An 18,087-nucleotide genomic window follows, 5' to 3' on the forward strand; every position below is an offset into this window, starting at 1 on the left:
CTATTTTTAATGCATCTATATCAATACATTTGAAGTGAGTTTCTTGTAGATGACAGCACACAGTTGAGTCACACTTTTTATCCACTCTGTTATCTCTGTCAATTGGTATATTTAGACCATTTTCAATTAAATAATTATTGACATTAGGTCTGTCATCGTATTCCTTTCCTCTTTATTTCCTGTTTATCATTCTTCTTTTTCCTTTTTCCTACCTTCCTGTGAGTTACTTGTATATTTATTTATAGACTTTTTGAGTATATCTCATTGTATAGGTGGAGAAGGCAACAGCAACCCACTCCAGTACTCTTGCCTGGAAAATCCCATGGATGGAGGAGCCTTGTAGGCTGCAGTCCATGGGGTGGCTAGGAGTCGGACACGACTGAGCGACTTCACTTTCACTTTTCACTTTCATGCACTGGAGAAGGAAATGGCAACCCACTCCAGTGTTCTTGCTGGAGAATCTCAGGGATGGGGGAGCCTGGTGGGCTGCCGTCTATGGGGTCGCACAGAGTCGGACATGACTGAGGCGACTTAGCAGCAGCAGCACTGTATAGTTTTTTTTTTAATTTACTTTTTAGTTTTTTAGTGGTTTGGGTTTGTTTTTTTTTAGCTATTACAATATACATATGGAACTTATCAATGACTACTGGTATCAGTGTTTTCCCATTTTAAGAGAAGTGTTCTTTTGCTTGCAAAAGCCTTTAAATTTAATTAGATTCCATTTGTTTATTTTATTTTTATCCTCTTTAGGATGTGGATCAAAAAAGATCTTGCTGTGATTTATGTCGAAAAGTGTTCTGTTTTCCTCTAAGAGTTTTATAGTGTCTGGCCTCACATTTAGGTCTTTGATCCATTTTGAATTTATTTTTGTGTATGGTGTTAGGAAGTGTTCTAATTTCATTTTTTTGCATGCAGCTGTCCAGTTTTTCCAGCACCACTTATTGAAGAGACTGTCTTTTCTCCAATGTATATTCTTGCCTCCTTTGTCAAAGATAAGGCGACCACATGTATGTGGATTTATCTCTGGGCCTTCTATCCTATTCCATTTATCTATATTTCTGTTTTGGGGCCAGTGCCTTTGGTAGCTTTGTAGTGAAGTCTGAAGTCAAGAAGCCTAATTCCTCTACATCTGGAGAAAACCATACTTTGAAAAGATAAATGCACACAATGTTCATTGTAGCACTATTTACAATAGCCAGGACATGTAAGCAATCTAAATGCTCATTGACAGAGGAATGGATAAAGAAGATGTGGGACATATATGCAATGAAATAATACTCAGCCATAAGAAAGAATGAAATAATGGCATTTGCAGCAACATGGACAGACCTAGTGATTGTCACACTGAGTGAAGTAAGTCAGACACTGAAAGATAAATATCATATATCACTTATACATGGAAAAATAAAAGGCTACAAATGAACTTAACTACAAAACAGAAATAGAGCTGCAGATGTAAAAACAAAAACTTATGGTTACCAGGAGGTAATACGGGGGGGTGGGGAGAGGGTAAATCAGGAGATTGCAATTGACATATACACAATACTTTATAGATAATAAGGACCTACTGTATAGCACAGGGAACTCTACTCAATACTCTGTAATGGCCTACATGGTGAAAGAATCTAAAAAAGAGTGGATGCATATACATATATATGTATGTATGTGTAAATAAGACACATTTCTGTACACGTGAAACTAATACCTAACAACACTGTAAATCAACTATATTCTAATAAATCTTTAAAAACTTAATTAAGGATAAAGACAGTCTATTAAACATACTCCTGTTTTTAACCCATCCACTCTTTTATGTTTTTTTCCCTCTTTCTGGAGTTCCAGGCCTCCTCCTGTTATCATTTACTTTTCTGTTTAGAGAATTTTCTTTAGCCATAACTTATTTAAGGATTTGCTGTTGACAATTTTTCTTTCTGTTCCTTCATCTGAGAATGTTTTTATTTTCTTTTTATTCCTGAAGGATATTTTCACTAGATGTAGAATTCAGAGTGAAAAGTCCTTTTTGTTCAGCACTTAAAAATGCTGTGCACTTCCTTCTAGACTTCATGATTTCATATTAGAAATCCACTGTCTTTCAAATTATTCTTCCGCTATGGGTAATATGTTGCTTCTCACTCACTGCTTTTTCTTTGTCTAATGACAAAAAAGTTTTTAGAAGTTTGGTTATGATGTGTCTTGGGATAGATTTCTTTGGGTTTATCCTGTTTAAGTATTGCTCAGCTTCTTGATTCTAATGGCTTATCCCTTTGCCCAATTTGGGGAAGTTTTCAACCATTATTTCTTCAAATATTTTTTATTTCTATAGTCTTCTCTTCTCCTTCTGTTACCCCAATGATACAAATGTTAGACCTAATGTTATTGTACCAAAGGTCTCTGAGGCTCTGTTCATTTTTTTTTAAATTTAATTTAATTTTTTATTTTATTTTCCAAAACTAGCTTCCATCTGTTGGCTGGACAACAGACAGATAGGGTAAGTTTTATTGATCTCTCTTCAACTTCATTGATTCTTCTCTCTGTCATTTCCATTATTAAGCTCATCCGGTGTACTTAATATGGTGATTTATTTTTCAGTTCTATAATTTTCATTTTTTAATATCTATTTTTTTGCTGAGATTTTCTAATTTTTTGTTTGTTTCAGGAGTGTTTGCATTATTTATTAAAGCATTTTTCTGATGGCTGCTTCAAAATCTTTGGCAAATAATTCCAATATCTTAGTCTTCCCCGTGTCGGTGTGTTATTTTTTCATTGAAGTTCTAATTTTCCTGGTTCTTGGCATGACAAGTCACTTTTTATTGTATCTGAGGCATTTGAGCGATTACAAGACTTCATCCTGCATTTACATTTAGCAGGCACTAACCCTATTTAGATTAAGCATGTAGATCCTGGGCTAATTTGTGGACTATATGATTATATGATGCTAGTGACAGTTAAGTCACTAGCATCCAGAGCTCATGCAATGCTAGTCTGGTCTTCTTCATTTGTGTTACCTAGAGGTCACTCTGAATACCTAGGTGGCATTTCATACTGTAGTTTATTTTTTTCAAACTTTTTGGAACATTAATTCTAGTCAGATTCATGTATGTATTGGTCAGGATTTTGCTCCAGATCTCCTATATGAATCCCTTTCTCCAGCTCTCTCTTCTTCAAGATCCTCCCCACTATCTAGTGGAGAGGTTGAGGGGTGTCACCTACCACTGCTGAGCCCAGGGCAGGGGTGACAGTTCAGACTTCCCATCTGGTATCCACTGACGACATACCACTAGTGAAGGAGCCAAATGCCCCAGAAACAATTTGCTATCTGTATTTTAAGCCACACACTTAAAGGCTCAACAACCTCCATTTATTACCTCACACTTCTGTAAGTCATAAGTCCAGGTCAGCTCAATTAGATTCTCTGCTCAGGGTCTCACAAGGCTAATATCAAGAATCCAACCAGGCTGGACTCTTATTTAGAGACTTAGGAGGACAATCTACTTCCAAGCTCATTCAGGTTGCTGGCAGAATCCAATTTTTGCAGCAGTGGGTCTGAGGTCTCCATTTCCTTGCTGGCTGCCAGCCAAGGTTTGCTCTCTGCTCCAATAAAGTGGTCTATATTCCTTCTCACGTGACCACTCCACCTTCAAAGTCACAACTTCTCCTCGTTTTCCATCTTTCTGATTCCTCATCTTTCACTTGACAGAGAAATCTCTCTGCTTCTAATGGCTCAAGTGCTACAGTTAGGCCCACTTGGATCCCTCTCCTTTGGCACCATATAACATAACACAACTACTAGAATGATTGTTGTTGTTCAGTCGCTAAGTCATGCCCGACTCTTTGTGACCCCATGAACTGCAGCACACCAGACTTCCCTGTCTTTCACTACTGGGATGATAGCTCATCACATTCATGGGTTCTGGAGATTCAGGAGTGGAATTTTGGGGATCATTCCCAGAAATTCTGCCCACCTTACTACCACTGGGCAGAAGACAGTGTTTAGTTCAGGGCTTAGTAGTCCAGAGTGTTTGCAATTAGAACGTATTAATTCTAATGGGCTCACATAGAGCATTGTTTGCATATTTCTATGTTGTTTTTGTATTTGTAGTACACTTTTTAAAAAAACAATTTCCAGCATGATTATGCTTCTTTATGTATTCATAAAGGTACTTTAGAAATAACAGTATTTTCAAATGTAGAACTTCAGCTTACAGGTTATCAAGCCATGGGCTTGAGAAAAGATACTAAAGAGAATGATACAATCAGTCCCATTGTACAAAAGGAGTGCCCAAGCTTTTTCAGGCAGCAAATCACCTGAACTTTAAAAAATATTCCAAGGCTCCTATACCAACTGCTGCCCACTCCAAACTTCTGACAATACAGTGTGCCTGGAGCAATGCCAGACTGGAGACTGACTGGTTTCCGGTCCTGTATGGGACCCCCACAGTTCCCAAGTTTAAGTGTCCAGTAATGATCACAGCAATATCTTACATGGTTTAGGTTCTGATCGGTTAGAAAACTAGGGGTTGAAACACATGATTTCAAAGTTCCTTTCCAACCTCAAATTCGATAATCCTGTCATTAAGAAAATAAGACTCCATTATGCATAATCACCAAGATCAACCAGGTCAGGGGACTGCTCTCCCTGAGTCACAAGACACCCCTACACACACACACACACACACACACACACACACACACACACACACACACACACACACACACACACACACACACACACACACACACACACACACACACACACACACACACACACACTTCCTGTGCTGCAACAGTGACAAAGGCTGAGGAATATGCCAACTAGTGTGGCTTTTACTGGTAACACATTTGTCTTCAATTACTCCAGACCCTTCCTGGAGCACCATTTCTCGTAACAGCATCTAACAGGCTCCAATTGTCAGTTTTAAGATTTTGTTCTCTAAAAGAAAACTATATGTTGAAAGTTTCAAGAAAAATCTGAGTTGGAACTGGTTGTGTGCAAGGACTCCATGGATGGGGAACAACTAGATAGTCACACATCTGGGTTATTTACCATTCTTAGAAAAAGACAACAAAGCTCCTTCTGAAAAGCATATCCTGAACACCGCAAAATGACAAGCTTCTTTACAAATGAGTAAAATGAAATATTTTCCCGAATTGCCTTACTTTCAGAATTCATAGGAAAAGAGAGTACCAGCCCAGAAATCCAGGCAAAGGTGGTTCTTTTGAGCTGAAATAGCTGATTTCTTAAGAGAATCATTTCTGAACTTGTAGAAAGCAAGTTCACAACCACAATTCTGAATATAGAATAGCAACCTGGAAATCTCTACTTGATGTCACTTGTTGTAAAGTAACTTTGTAATTTTTTTAACTCAAGAATGGCAGAGTAACTGAGAGGTTTCTCTCAGAGTGGTACAAATGTGCACGTCCCTGGACACTCAGGGAAGGCAGGATGCAGTGGGTAATAACGGTGAGGGGTTTAATCCCACCAGGATAACTCAGACACCCAGATAAGGCTGCCTGCTTGAGTTCAGGTTCCAAAGTTCTCTACTCCTCACTAGCTTGGAAGTCTTTTAACGTTAAGATGCCTCAGTTATCTCTTCTAAAAAATGGGCATGATTAAAAAAAAAACTGGTACCTATGTCATAGAGTGGTGTTAAGAATTTAATGAGATATAAAGCATGTAAAGGACTGGGATTTTGTTTAAAGTATCTTTAATATTAATTTCTCACTTTGATACTAATTTCTCATTTAAATGCTTTCTTCTCTGCAATCACCCTCTTTGCTTTTTGTCTTTTAATTTTACTGAGGCTTTCAATGGCTAAGTCAAAGATCTCTCTTGGTAAATGTCACAGTGCACTTGAAAATATATGGGTTATTGCCAAATATCTTTTGATATTGATTTCTAACATAATTCCACAGTGATAAGAGAACAGTCTCTGTATGATTTCAATACTTTTAGACCATTACATTTTTGCACCTTGTTCTATGTCCTTGGATACGTTCCAATGTCTCCTAGTTTACAGTCTATGGGAACTTGAATAGAATTTGTATCCTACTGTTGTGTGAAAATTGTATAAATCTTAATTATGTTGAATTGGTTCAGATTGCTTTTCAGGTCTACTATATCCTACTTCTCTGTATATTCATTCTATTAATTTTTAAGAGTTTGATATTGAAATTCCAACTGAAAATCTTCATTTATCTACCTAAAAAAATAATTGCAATATATAGTAGAACTATATGTAAATTTGTTCTGTATTTTTCAAATCTCCTGTAAAATGTTTCATCATACTTTCATAATTTAAAAAAATTAAAATAAAAAAAGCATGTGAAGGGCTTAGCCTCCTTCCTGCTTGGTGTAAGTGTTCAATAAATTTTAGTCCTTGTATGCAGATAGACATGGGCAAGATTATATACACAGAGCCAGGCAGCCAGTGAGCCTGAAAGAGAAGATAGTCATTATTATTCCATAAAGTAACCCAGCAGTCAGGGCCAAAAGATAACTGTAGGTTCATTTAGCGTGTTGCAACAGAGCCGTCTGATGAATCTAGTCAAAACCTTCTCAAGTGGCATTTTAATCAGGCCCATCTTTTCAGAACAATGTCTAACATATGCTCTCTGGAGTACAGAATGACCAAAGGCCAGGTGACAGGAGCTAACACTGTCCTCCTGAGGAAGAAGCTTCCTAGTATTACATTGTTTCATTTCACATATCTCCTTTGTGCTCACAGTCTCTGGTCCTGGCCCATTGCAGATGCCCAGTAAAGGGTCCTTGAGGAGTATGGCAGATCCCCCACACCCGAGGACACACCATGATGCATCATGAGCAGGAGGAGGCTGTGCACGCTAGGAAACACATCTGGAAAATTCCTGCCACCTTTCTAAGAGAGATGAGTACCTTGAAGACAATATTCTAGAGACCTCACAAAATCAACGGCCCTTGGGGTGAAAAAGAAAAATGTGATCAAAGAGATCTACTTCAGGGTTTCTGAGTATAGAATAGCAACTTGGAAATCTCTCCTTTATGCCACTTGTTGAAGTAAATGTGTGTGTTTTCTGAAATCAAGACAAGCAGAGTAAATATGAGCTTTGCCTCAGACTGGTGCAAACGTGCAAAAGCCTCACCTTCCACCTCATCGATGAAAAAAAAAAAAAAAACCATGTTCACCAACCACTTCACCCAAGTACAAAAAAGACTCTGGATATGCCAGAGAGAGATCTGAAACACCTAGCAGATGAAAGTTGGGGCAACGGGAAACCGAGCTGAAAACTGTTACACTCAGCATAAGACCTGCAGCTACAAGTAAACACACCTCAGCCTTTGACAGAAGGGCCTGCGGCTGCGGCAGCGTGTGCTTCTAGCTCACACATCCACTGACAGGCAGGGAGAGTGCACACTTCCTCACACACGCACACAGCAACTTAGAGATCAACAAGCACGTTCTTTTAAACCCTGCTGCAGCTTCCTGCTTTCTACTTGAGAGCCTGGATCCCACTGCCCTTCACCTAAGGTCACCCCCTAAAGCAAGCCAACCCTGCTTGGCGACCCAAGCCATGGGTTCAAGGCCTCTGTCTTTTGAGAGTCCTTTGGCCAGCTGTGAAAAAATGTCTGTCTGTGGATACACGTCAGGAGAATTCAGGAAAAGGCTGCTAAGACGATCTTTGCTGGACTCAAATCCACTGTTGTCTGGCTCTGATTTAAGGTTCCAAAAAGGGGGACACTGGTCAGTAAATCCAACATGGGGGAAATGAACCCCTATGAAAGAGCCCACATCTGTCTCTCATGGGTGGCTATCTTTCTCTTCCATTTGAGGTCTCAGGAGGGCAGCTGTATTTTTAAAAAATAAATAACTATGAGGATTTCATCCATGTCTCCTACTATTATATCTCATATTACAGTCTACTGTGGTCTGTGCAGACAAAATATCCAAAACTTGGAAATGAAACCAAAAATGATCATTGTGTGAACTTTTAATGTCATGCTGATGTATTTTCTAATAAGCGTGACCCTGCCGAAGGGGTTATCTTATTCTTTCTGAAAATATATCCTAAATTAACTCACACTTTATTAGGGTATTTTACAATTCTATAAAATTCCTGGGGTAACATAGAAAAACAGTAAGATACGCCATTTTCTTTTTTTCTTTTCTGATAGAGATGATAACCCCGGAGGTTAAGATTTTATTGTTCTCTTCAGGTATACACTGCTCTATTTAACATGAATAACCAGCAAGGACCTACTGTCTATCACAGGGAACTCTGCTCAATGTTATGTGGCAGCCTGGATGGGAGGGGAGTTTGGGGGAAGAATGGATACTTGTATATGTATGGTTGAGTCCCTTCACTGTTCACCTGAAACCATCACAACATTGTTAATCGGCTATACCCCAATACAAAATAAAAATGTTTAAACAAACAAACAGAAAAAGATTTTACTGTCCTCTAAGACATGGGTTTCCCTGGTGGCTCAGCAATAAAGAAGCCTGCCAATGCAGAAGTCATGGATTCGATCCTTGGGTCAGGAAGATCCCCTGGCAGAGGACATTGCAACCCACTCTAGTATTCTTGCCTGGGAAATGCCATGGGCAAAGGAGCTTGACAGGCTACAGTCCATAGGGTTGCAGGAGTCGGATACAACTGAGTGACTAAACAACAAAAAATGCATGAACCCACTTTGATCTTTTTTTAATTTTATTGAAGTATAGTAGATTTATAATGTTGTTTTTGCTTTGATTTTCTTTGAATATTCCTTTTCCCATGGACTTTTTAGTCAGTTCCCCACATTCTCACAGAGTCAGTTTTGTTATTGTGCTAGTTCTTTTGTTAAATGAGTTCAATAAAACTTTTGACACATGCTCTCTATTGGCATGTTTTTGACAATCTAAGAAGGAGTTTTTGATAGTTCATGGACTCAACAATCAAATCGTCCCTGGGAGATTGAGTTCTATGCTTAAGGACCCCTCAGCAGTCAAACTCAAAAGGTCAACTATGTGAAGACCACCAGACTCAGGCACAAATGAGGCCCCAGCACAGGTGGGATCCCCCCTCATATGGGCCACAGATTTAAACAGAATAACAAATATGTTGAAAGTGAGGGAGGGCAGCAATTCCACTCCTACATGTATATACATAAGAGAAATGAGTGCCTGTCTCCACAAAACACTCAAACTGGAAACAACCCAATGTGCATGTTTAAGAAAATGGATTAAAAAAAAAGAAAATGGATAAACAAGTTACAGCATACTCATAAAATGGGATACCACACAGCAAGAACACATTTGTTGTGTGAAAGTAGCCATATATACAAGAGTACATACTACATGACTATTTATATGAAATTCAAGTATAGGCAAAACTAATTTATGATGACAGATTACTTATGAGAAGGGGAATGACTGGGAAATGGCATGATGGAACTTTCTAGAGAGATAGAAATAAAATTCATCTGGATGATGGTTACAGAGGCATGCGCTTAGATAAAAAATATCAAACTGTACAATTATGACAGCATTTTAGTCTATGTAAACTGCACCTTGAAAAATGAATAAAATTTTTTAAAAGAGAAGGGACCAAGAAAAAATGTACTCTAAAAGAAGTGGGTGAGGAGAGAGGTAGGGGGAAGAAAGGGAAGAGGGATTCTAAAAGATTCTTCTTTCACATGTATAGTAAATCAACTAAATAAGAACTAACTAAACAAAAGAAAAAGAGGAACAAACCCAAAAGGCCACAGGGCCTGGTTGGGTACATTGATGAGCACCAAGAAAGAGCCCAAGAGTTGCAGAAGCCCAGATAACTTTGTGTTTTGTTTTGTTTTTAATTTTATCATTGCAAACCAGGAATCTTCTTAATGCTGGAGTGGTCAGACTGCTGGGTATTTTTCCTTGAAGAAATTGAGACAATACAGAGTTGAGGGTGGATACTGAATCCCCACACTTTAGGGGAGCAGGTTCAACTGGGACACTAATTAAGGATCTGATAAATGAATCAAGAAAACACTTAAGCTCTCCGATGATGGTCACATTGGCATAAGGCACACAACTAAACAATGAGATAACACGAGATTACTCAATTCTCTCTGGGGAAAAATGATTCTTAAGCTAAATAAGGCATGTGTAAACCTACTTTCAAAACTGTGAACTTATGCCAATATGATTATTACTACCTAAAGATGTATTTTCAGCTTCCAGAACTCTCTATGGCAGTGTTCTTTATTGTTCAGCTCTGCTGCATCCACCTACTGGATTTTCAATAATAGGCCTAAAACATTCCCAGTGGGTGAAGACTTGAAAATAGAATCAGCCATCTGAAAGAAGCGAAGTTTCTTTTTCTGCCAAATGTAACAGCCACAAGTGGTGCGGCCCCAGCCGCTCCTGCCACATCCTCTCTGGCACAGGTAGAGCAAGCACCTCCCAAGCATGCGGCTTCCCCTCCCTGGAGGTGCTCAAGCCAAGGTGAGACAAGTGTCAGGCAAGGGCAGGGGCTTTCAGGCCAAGGCCAGGGGAGAGAGTCCCTTCCTCCACCAGTAGCAGGGACAGCAGTAGGTGTCGGTAGGTGGCCGGCCACATGCTAAGTGACTTTGGCACATGGTCTCCTTGAATCCTCAGAGGGCCCTGATGGGGTGGTCGGGCTCGGGAGGGAGGGAAAAAACAGATGGCATACTCGAATTAGGTAATCTGCGATGGGAGGCAAAATGAGACTTTTACAAAGTAGGTGAAGGAGAGAGACACTCAGAGGCAGGAGCTGAGGGCTAGAAACAAAGGAGCCCCAGGTCTGCTGAGATGATGCAGGGAAAGGAATGTAGAAAACCGATCTTGTGGGAGCAGCCACCATCTTGCAGAGGGACATGGCCAAACACAGGCCAGCCTGGGGCGGGGAGCCAGGGGGATAAGCCCTGATGTCACTGGCCTCCCCTCTGCCTCAGACATCTCCCACCAGCCTCCCCTTGAGACAAAGCCCGTGGGCCATGCTGGTCTGGCCCAAGGCCCAGCAGGTGGAGAGAGGCAGACAGAGGCCCTGGCAGGGGAGCAGGATCTCAGTGACGAGCTCCTGCTCCCCAGCACCCCTGGGGCTCTTCTTGAGCGTGCCCTCCCTGCCCTGGTGCCCACCAGCTTCCACAAACACTTATGATGCCCCACTATCCCTGAGCAAAGACTAAGTTCAAAGTTTCTGAGTCTGCAGATTAGTGGTTTGGAATAAGCCAAGGACACAGTAAGGGGCTTCCCCGGTAGCTAAGACGGTAAAGAATTGGCCTACAATGACCCAGAAGACCCAGGTTCCATCCCTGGGTTGGGAAGATCCCCTGGAAAAGGGAATGGCTACCCACTCCAGTATTTTTGTCTGGAGAATCCCATGGACAGACAAGCCTGGCGGGCTACAGTTCATAGAGTCACAAAGAGTCGGGCATGATTGAGCAACTAAAAGAAAGAAAGAACACGGTAAAGGCTCTGAAAACAGGGTCCACCTTCTAAACTAGACCTGGAGTCCCTTCTTCCCATGGTTCTACTCTGTCACTCCTTCCTCCTCCATCTTCAAGCCAAGCTTTGTCTCTTTTATCCAGAAAAGTTCCCCTTCCAACTCAGAATCTGGCTCAACGCCAAGGATGGTCCTTTCCCCAAAATTGGGGTTTAGCTGGGAAGGGCAAAAGAATTCACCCTCATTCACTCATCAATAGACTCAATCCCTGGGGCCCAGATGTGAAGCTGTTCTCCTCTTAAAAATGGGAGAGAGAAGGCTGCCAGGTCCAACCATAGTCCAAGAAAAAACGTCTATCCTCCCACCACTGTTCAGAGCAAGCAAGGTTTATCAGCCTGGAACCCACCAAACTCTCCCCAGCTTTCTGCACACCAAGGAGAAAGAGCACAAGAGAGGTTAGTAGGATCCTCTGAGGCAAGATCTTGAAGAAAGATGAAACTGGGTTTCCATTTGTTCTACACTGGGTGGGGATGGGGGTGGGGGTTACTGATAGAGGGCCCAGGGGGTGAAGCCTGGAGCACCTCACTGTTCTTCTTCAACAATTCCTCCCATGTCACTCACGTGGCTCTTTGATGGGGGCACCTGCTTCTCTGGGCTTAGCATCCCCCACACCACCTGCCTCCCGATGGCCCCAGGTCTCAGGCATGGTCTGGTGCCACCGGAACTACAGCAGGGGCCCTGGGGACTCCTGCACGCCACCCTCCCTACCAAGAACAGGCCTGTCTAGCCCAGCACTGGGCGGGAAGGTTATGGTCCAAGGACTTTTTAGACCTATGTGGTATTTCCCACTGGGATCAGCCCATAGGTGATCCGTTTTTACATCTAATTTCAACTATTATTTACAATTGCATGGTATGAAATTTCTCAACATGACTGAGTTATTCAATACATTTTTGTAATTAACCCTTCAGCCAAGGCCATCATTTTCAAAACCTTACTGGAAAAAAAAAAAAGATTTTACTCAATGCTTCATGACCACAAAGGGGGAAAGGAAAATAATATTGTTCCTATCAAAACAGCAATATGATGTGAAGATGGAAACATGGCACAATTGGAATTCTGCATTTAGTTTGCTACCTGATTTAAGTGTTCAAAACTGAGTTTCACCTTCATTTCGGATGGGATAGAAAAGGGCAAGAGTCTTTGAAACTATCAAAGCATACACACAATTAAAAGTAAAACAAGTAAAGCAAGTGGACAAACTTTACATTTTCTAGCATTGTCTAAATGATACACAGTTTGGAAAGTGAACATCCTGGGCCTTCAAGGAAGTGAATTGAAAACAAGTATCCCCCGATATCAAGGGCCAAGCTCTATGTGCTCTTCTTGACAGCACATGAGACGTCAAGCTGTCAACTCCTCCCCTGGGAGGGTCCCAGGAAATTCCTCCTCAAGTGCCCCCACACCTTTGGCCAGTAGAACCCACATACGAGACAGGAAAAGGGGTTTTCGCTTTGTACTCACTCTTACAAAGTTGTCAGGGAACAAACCTCTCCTGCCATTGATCTGCCCCTCCCACCAGCCTCCATCCTCCTTCCTGATGTTGGTGATGATCTCACCCACGGTGATCGTCAGCTCATCGTCGTGCTGGGCCTGGTAGTCAAACTCCACTATGGCCTCCACTGGAAGGAACAGGGACCAAAAAAGAAGAAGAGCACTTTAGATCGGATGTTGGAGAAATCCGAAGCCGGCAGCACTGGACAGTCAGGAAAGTCCTATTAAAGGGGCTTCCCCTCTACCAATACTTAAAATAACAGGGCCACCCACAGCAGCCCGGCTTTGGTTAACCTGAGGCCTGTAGCACAGAAGCCACAAAGTGCTGGTCCGTGGTCAGGCGCCAGCAGAGTGGCCTACAGGTCTCAGGACCAGTGGGGGCTTCAGAGGGGAAACCACACAATGACAGAAGAATGACACCTTGTGCACCACCCTGCCCCCAGACACAGCCCAGCACCATTCCCCCAGGCGCAGAGACCGCGGACCACGACAGGTGCCAGTCTGGCTCTCGGGTGCCCTCTCTCATCAAGACTAGGTGAGGCTAACCTCCCAGCCTGAGCTGTGCAAAATGTGGGTGATGAGCATGCCCATGCTACAGAGATAATGCCTGCCTCTCACCAGTAAGAAGATGGCTGCTTAGGCAGCAATACCATTTGCAACTGTTCTCCCGGCCCATGGTGATTTTGTACACACAGTAATAAGTGGAGGCAAAAAATGAGGCAGAGAGGTCTTCTGGTACCCATGCAAATGAACAGAGCCAATCAACCCAGAGGTTGACTAATTTATCCACACACAGACTAAACAGTTCATCTGCTCTTCGGGGTTCACCTCACGCCCACCTCAATCTCTTGTCCTTTTCCTTTTTTACTTGCAGCTTGATCTGAATGAATGAATAAATGGATGGATAGACAGATGAACAAAGGGTGAATGAATAAATACAAGGGTAGTAAAAATTAGGTGAAATCACAAGTGCTGAATTAGCAACTTAGAAATTACAGTAAAAGAATAGAAGAGGGACTTCTCTGGTGGTTCACTGGCTAAGACTCTACACTCCCAATGCAGGGGGCCTAGACTCTAGCCCTGGTCAGGGAACTAGAGCCCGCATGCTGCAACTAAGACCCAGCATAGCCAAATAAATAAAAATAATTTTTTTAAAAAGAGTGGAACATATGTACACCTATGGCTGATTCATGTTGATGTTTGACAGAAAACAACAAAGTTCTGTAAAGCAATTACCCTTCAATTAAAAAATAAATAAATTTTTTAAAAAAGAAAAAAAAAGAATGGAAAAGTTAAATGAGCTCTATAAGGAACCCATATATAAAAATGAACTCAAAATGGATCACTGGTCTAAATGTAAGAACTAAACCCGTAACATTTTTATAAGAAAGCACAGGAGAAAATCTTAGTGATCTTGGGTTTGGCAAAGATTTCTTCAATAGAATACCAAAAAAAGTGCAAATGACTTTTACAAATTTAATATACAGGGGTAGGTTTTCCAGGAAAAAGGCTGGTAGGTGAATGTGCTCCCTGTCAAATACATTTTGCATATATATCCATTGGGGATAAATTCCTAAAGTGTTTCCAGATGAAACAACCCTATCTACCCAGACTGGTGTGCTCATCTCGTCCACTTGTAATGTCAGCTAACCCAGACAGTTCATAAGCAACTCAAAGCAGAATTTCCTTTCCTAGATTATTTTTTCATTCCAAAATTAACTGGCTGACTGTGCTGTCATAAATCTGCCCAGGCTGAAGTTGAGTTGTGAACCATTTTCATCACTTATCAACAGAAAGGAAAAGTGTAAGAGCATAAACAAGGCAACCTTTTCAGATTTCTCCTGGTTCCTGACAAATACAAAGACAGAAACACTCCAATTTTCTTGTATCATATGCTCACGCCAGCAGTTAAAAAGAACCATCATAGCAATCAGAACCAGGTCGATCAAAAAGCAGCTTTCTTCAAATTACCTAGACAAGGATCTATTGAAGCTCTGCTATCAGAACTGAGATTACAGTAACCACTGTTTATGTGCCAGACACTTTTCCTGCATTATCTCACTTAATTCTCGGATGCCCATCTTTCCCAATTAAAGAACCTGAAGCTTAGCAAAGTAGTTAAGCTTATTTTCTGAGCCAGTGCTCTCCAAACTGAGATGCACTCACTACTTGAGGAATTAGTTGACAAGATGAAAAAAAACTAGTTTATTCATTTTAATTTTAAAAAGAGAGAAATTCAACATCTCTAACATTCCATTTGCAGAATGACACTGGCTCCTTCATCCAGCCTCTAGGTCAGGCAGTCAGGGATGCTCCAAGGGCACAGAGCAGCCTGCAGGACAGCTATGTCCCTTGACAAGAGTGGCTGCCAGAGTAAGCACCAGCTTTCAGTTCACGGGGCACCCCGCAGTTCTGAGAGGCCTCTTGCTGAAGCTCCAGTGGCGCAATCGGTTAGCGCACGGTACTTATATAAGAGGCCTCTTGGTAGAGCCTCTTTATGACTATTACCCCTCTTAACTAAAATCAGCCTCACTAAATGGATGAGAGACTTGAGAAGATTTTGTAAAGAAAATAAGGGTTGGAGATAATATTCAACACACGACCATGTCAACAAAAAAACATGGCGGTGTTGCCACTTCAGTCCCTAGATGGGAGTTCTTTGTCCACCATGCTGGGAGGCAAACACAAGGACCAGCCAATCAGCACAACACACTGAGTTATAGTGACAATTTGTAATTCAGGTTTTCTCCCATTCTTGATACAGGTTTAAGTTACCTAATTATAATATGGAACTATTGGAATTAGCAAGTTATTTAAAACGATGTACCTGAGCCATGAGGAAAAATGTCTTCACTTTTCACCAATGTCTAAAATCATACAATAGTCAGTCTTATGTTTTCCAAAAGTTCATTAAACCTAATAATAAATATTTAGAAGCTTTTTTTGGGGTTTCTTAATCAATAAGTACAGCAATATATTTATACATAATCTATAAATAAATACATATATGGAGATAGTAATTTTTTAAATAACAGGTATTATTCTTTTTCACAAGAATAGGATTGGAACACTGACCTAGGCTCTGCAAGGCTGATCCTATTGCAGTACTTAGAGATGAAAACTCAGTTTTTTTTTTTCTTTAATTTTTTGATGCAAATCATTTTTAAAGTCTTTATTGAATTTATTACAATATTGCTTCTGTTTAATGTTTTGGGTTTTTTGGCTGTGAGGCATGTGAGTTCTTAGCTCCCCAACCAGGGATCAAACCCTCACCCTCTGCAGTGGAAAGCAAAGTCTTAACCACTGGACCACGAGGGAAGTTCCCACTCATAGCTTTTCTGATGGGGACAGAGTATAGCCCAAAGCAGAGTTGGGGAGAAGCAATGCATGGGACCTGCCTGACAGAGATGGGGAAGGAAGCTGCTCAAGGGTCCATCTTGATGCTAAATTGAAATGGTGTGTACTTTGGGGAACTCAGAACCCCATCAACTTGGAGAACACAACTGTGCTGCTTCTTTCCTAAACAGCAAGTCTCATTTTCTGCCTTTTCCACACTGGCTTTATCAAGGTGAAGCTGGAAGAGGACAAAGGGATCTGCTTCAAGAAGATGAGTCCAAAGAAATAAACAGCTGCTGCCTGTTGTTGAAAACTGGAGAGAAGCAATAGCCTGGTTTGGCTTCCATCTCCTTCTTATGCGGAATCCAAGAAGAACACAGCTTTGCCAATGGCTGCTAGGAATAAGGCTGAGGGTGAGGACTGTGGGCTCAGGGATCTATAAAGCATAACAGTAATTTTTAAGTCTTCCCAACATCCTATTGAGCTGGTCTTTCCTGAGTTACCCTTCCTTTAAACCCCCAGACACTTAATCTCAAGCGCTCTGCCTTCTTTCTGGGCCCAACCGGACTCTGGCTGGCCCCTTTCTGGTTCATGTGGCCCCCAAGCCTCCCTGGGCTCTGGCACTGAGGCAATTTCATGCTGTGGTGGCTGCATGTGTGTCTTGTCCTCCCAGAAAGCCTCTAAATACCTTCTGGGCACTGATGTCCCTTAGTTTTGCCGTGGTCCCTATGAGCACCCATGACATACAATAGGTACTCAATCAAGCTGTGAGAAACCAACGGCTCAGCTTGCATTTGCATTTTATAATGGCAGATAGTTCCCTGCCCAACAAAGATGCTACTAAAATGCCAAGTGTCAATCACATTTTTGCAAATTGAGTCAGATCTTCGGTGCACGAAGAGAGCTTGCTATTTAAAGGATCCTGTGGTTAATTCTTTTGTAACATGAATAATCACTTCCTGCTTTACCTTTCCTGTCAAGAAGAATTTTTACATATCAAGTTTCTCTAAGAGGAGGAAACCTATGTATGGCTTTGTTAAGAGCTCACAAAACATGTGGTTATGTCTCTCCTACCCCTTTTAAGGGCTCTTTCAATGTCCCTTGTAAAGCCTTTGAAAGGTTTAGAACTTTTGCTGTCCACTGAAGTGTCACTTGCCACATGTAGCTATTGAATACTTGAAATGTGGTTCATCCAAATTGAGATGTGCCATAAAATACACAGCAAGTGGCAAAAACTTATTAGAAAAAAAAAAGAATGCAAAAATCTCACTAATTTTTATATTGATTGTATGTTGAAATGATACCATTTTAGATGTGCTAGGTGAAATTATTCAATTTCATTTCAAGTATTATTCAAATAAAATTCACTTGTTTCTTTTCCTTTTCTGAATGTGGCCACAAGAATACTTAAAATCACATACGCAGCCAGTATTATATTTCTATTTTAGAGAGACAGTTTAGGATAATACTTGGCAGACAGGATCTCTAGATCTCACAAAGCACAAACACAGTCAAAATATGCACAGGAGCCCATGAGAAAGTCTGTGGCTCTAAAACCCATTTTCTTGTCTTCAGGAAGCTGCCACTAGGAAAAAACCTGACCTAAGTTTTTTTTTGTTTGTTTTTTTTAACAGTACCCTTTGGGAAATTACCTCTGGGCATGAGCACAAAATTAAAACATTAAGCTAAATAAAATATATCAGAGGTATAATTAGGCCAACAGTAAACAAAATCCCATGTTTAAAGACACCATAAATTATAAAACTTAAGGACGTCTCCCTGTCAGAAAAT

General features: G+C 41.1%; 1 protein-coding gene across 2 annotated transcripts in view; it reads right to left on the reverse strand.

Moving 5' to 3' along the window:
* The window catches only part of SH3KBP1 (SH3 domain containing kinase binding protein 1), a 329,446-nt gene that overhangs the window by 273,974 nt on the left and 37,385 nt on the right, over positions 1 to 18,087 (reverse strand). For both annotated transcript variants that reach the window (XM_043459437.1, XM_043459434.1), the window contains exon 2: positions 12,931 to 13,088. In XM_043459437.1, coding sequence (XP_043315372.1) covers positions 12,931 to 13,088 — 158 coding nt within the window. The remainder of the gene's footprint in view (positions 1 to 12,930; positions 13,089 to 18,087) is intronic.

The sequence above is a fragment of the Cervus canadensis genome, chromosome X, assembly GCF_019320065.1.
Source record: "Cervus canadensis isolate Bull #8, Minnesota chromosome X, ASM1932006v1, whole genome shotgun sequence".
NCBI lineage: Eukaryota > Metazoa > Chordata > Mammalia > Artiodactyla > Cervidae > Cervus > Cervus canadensis.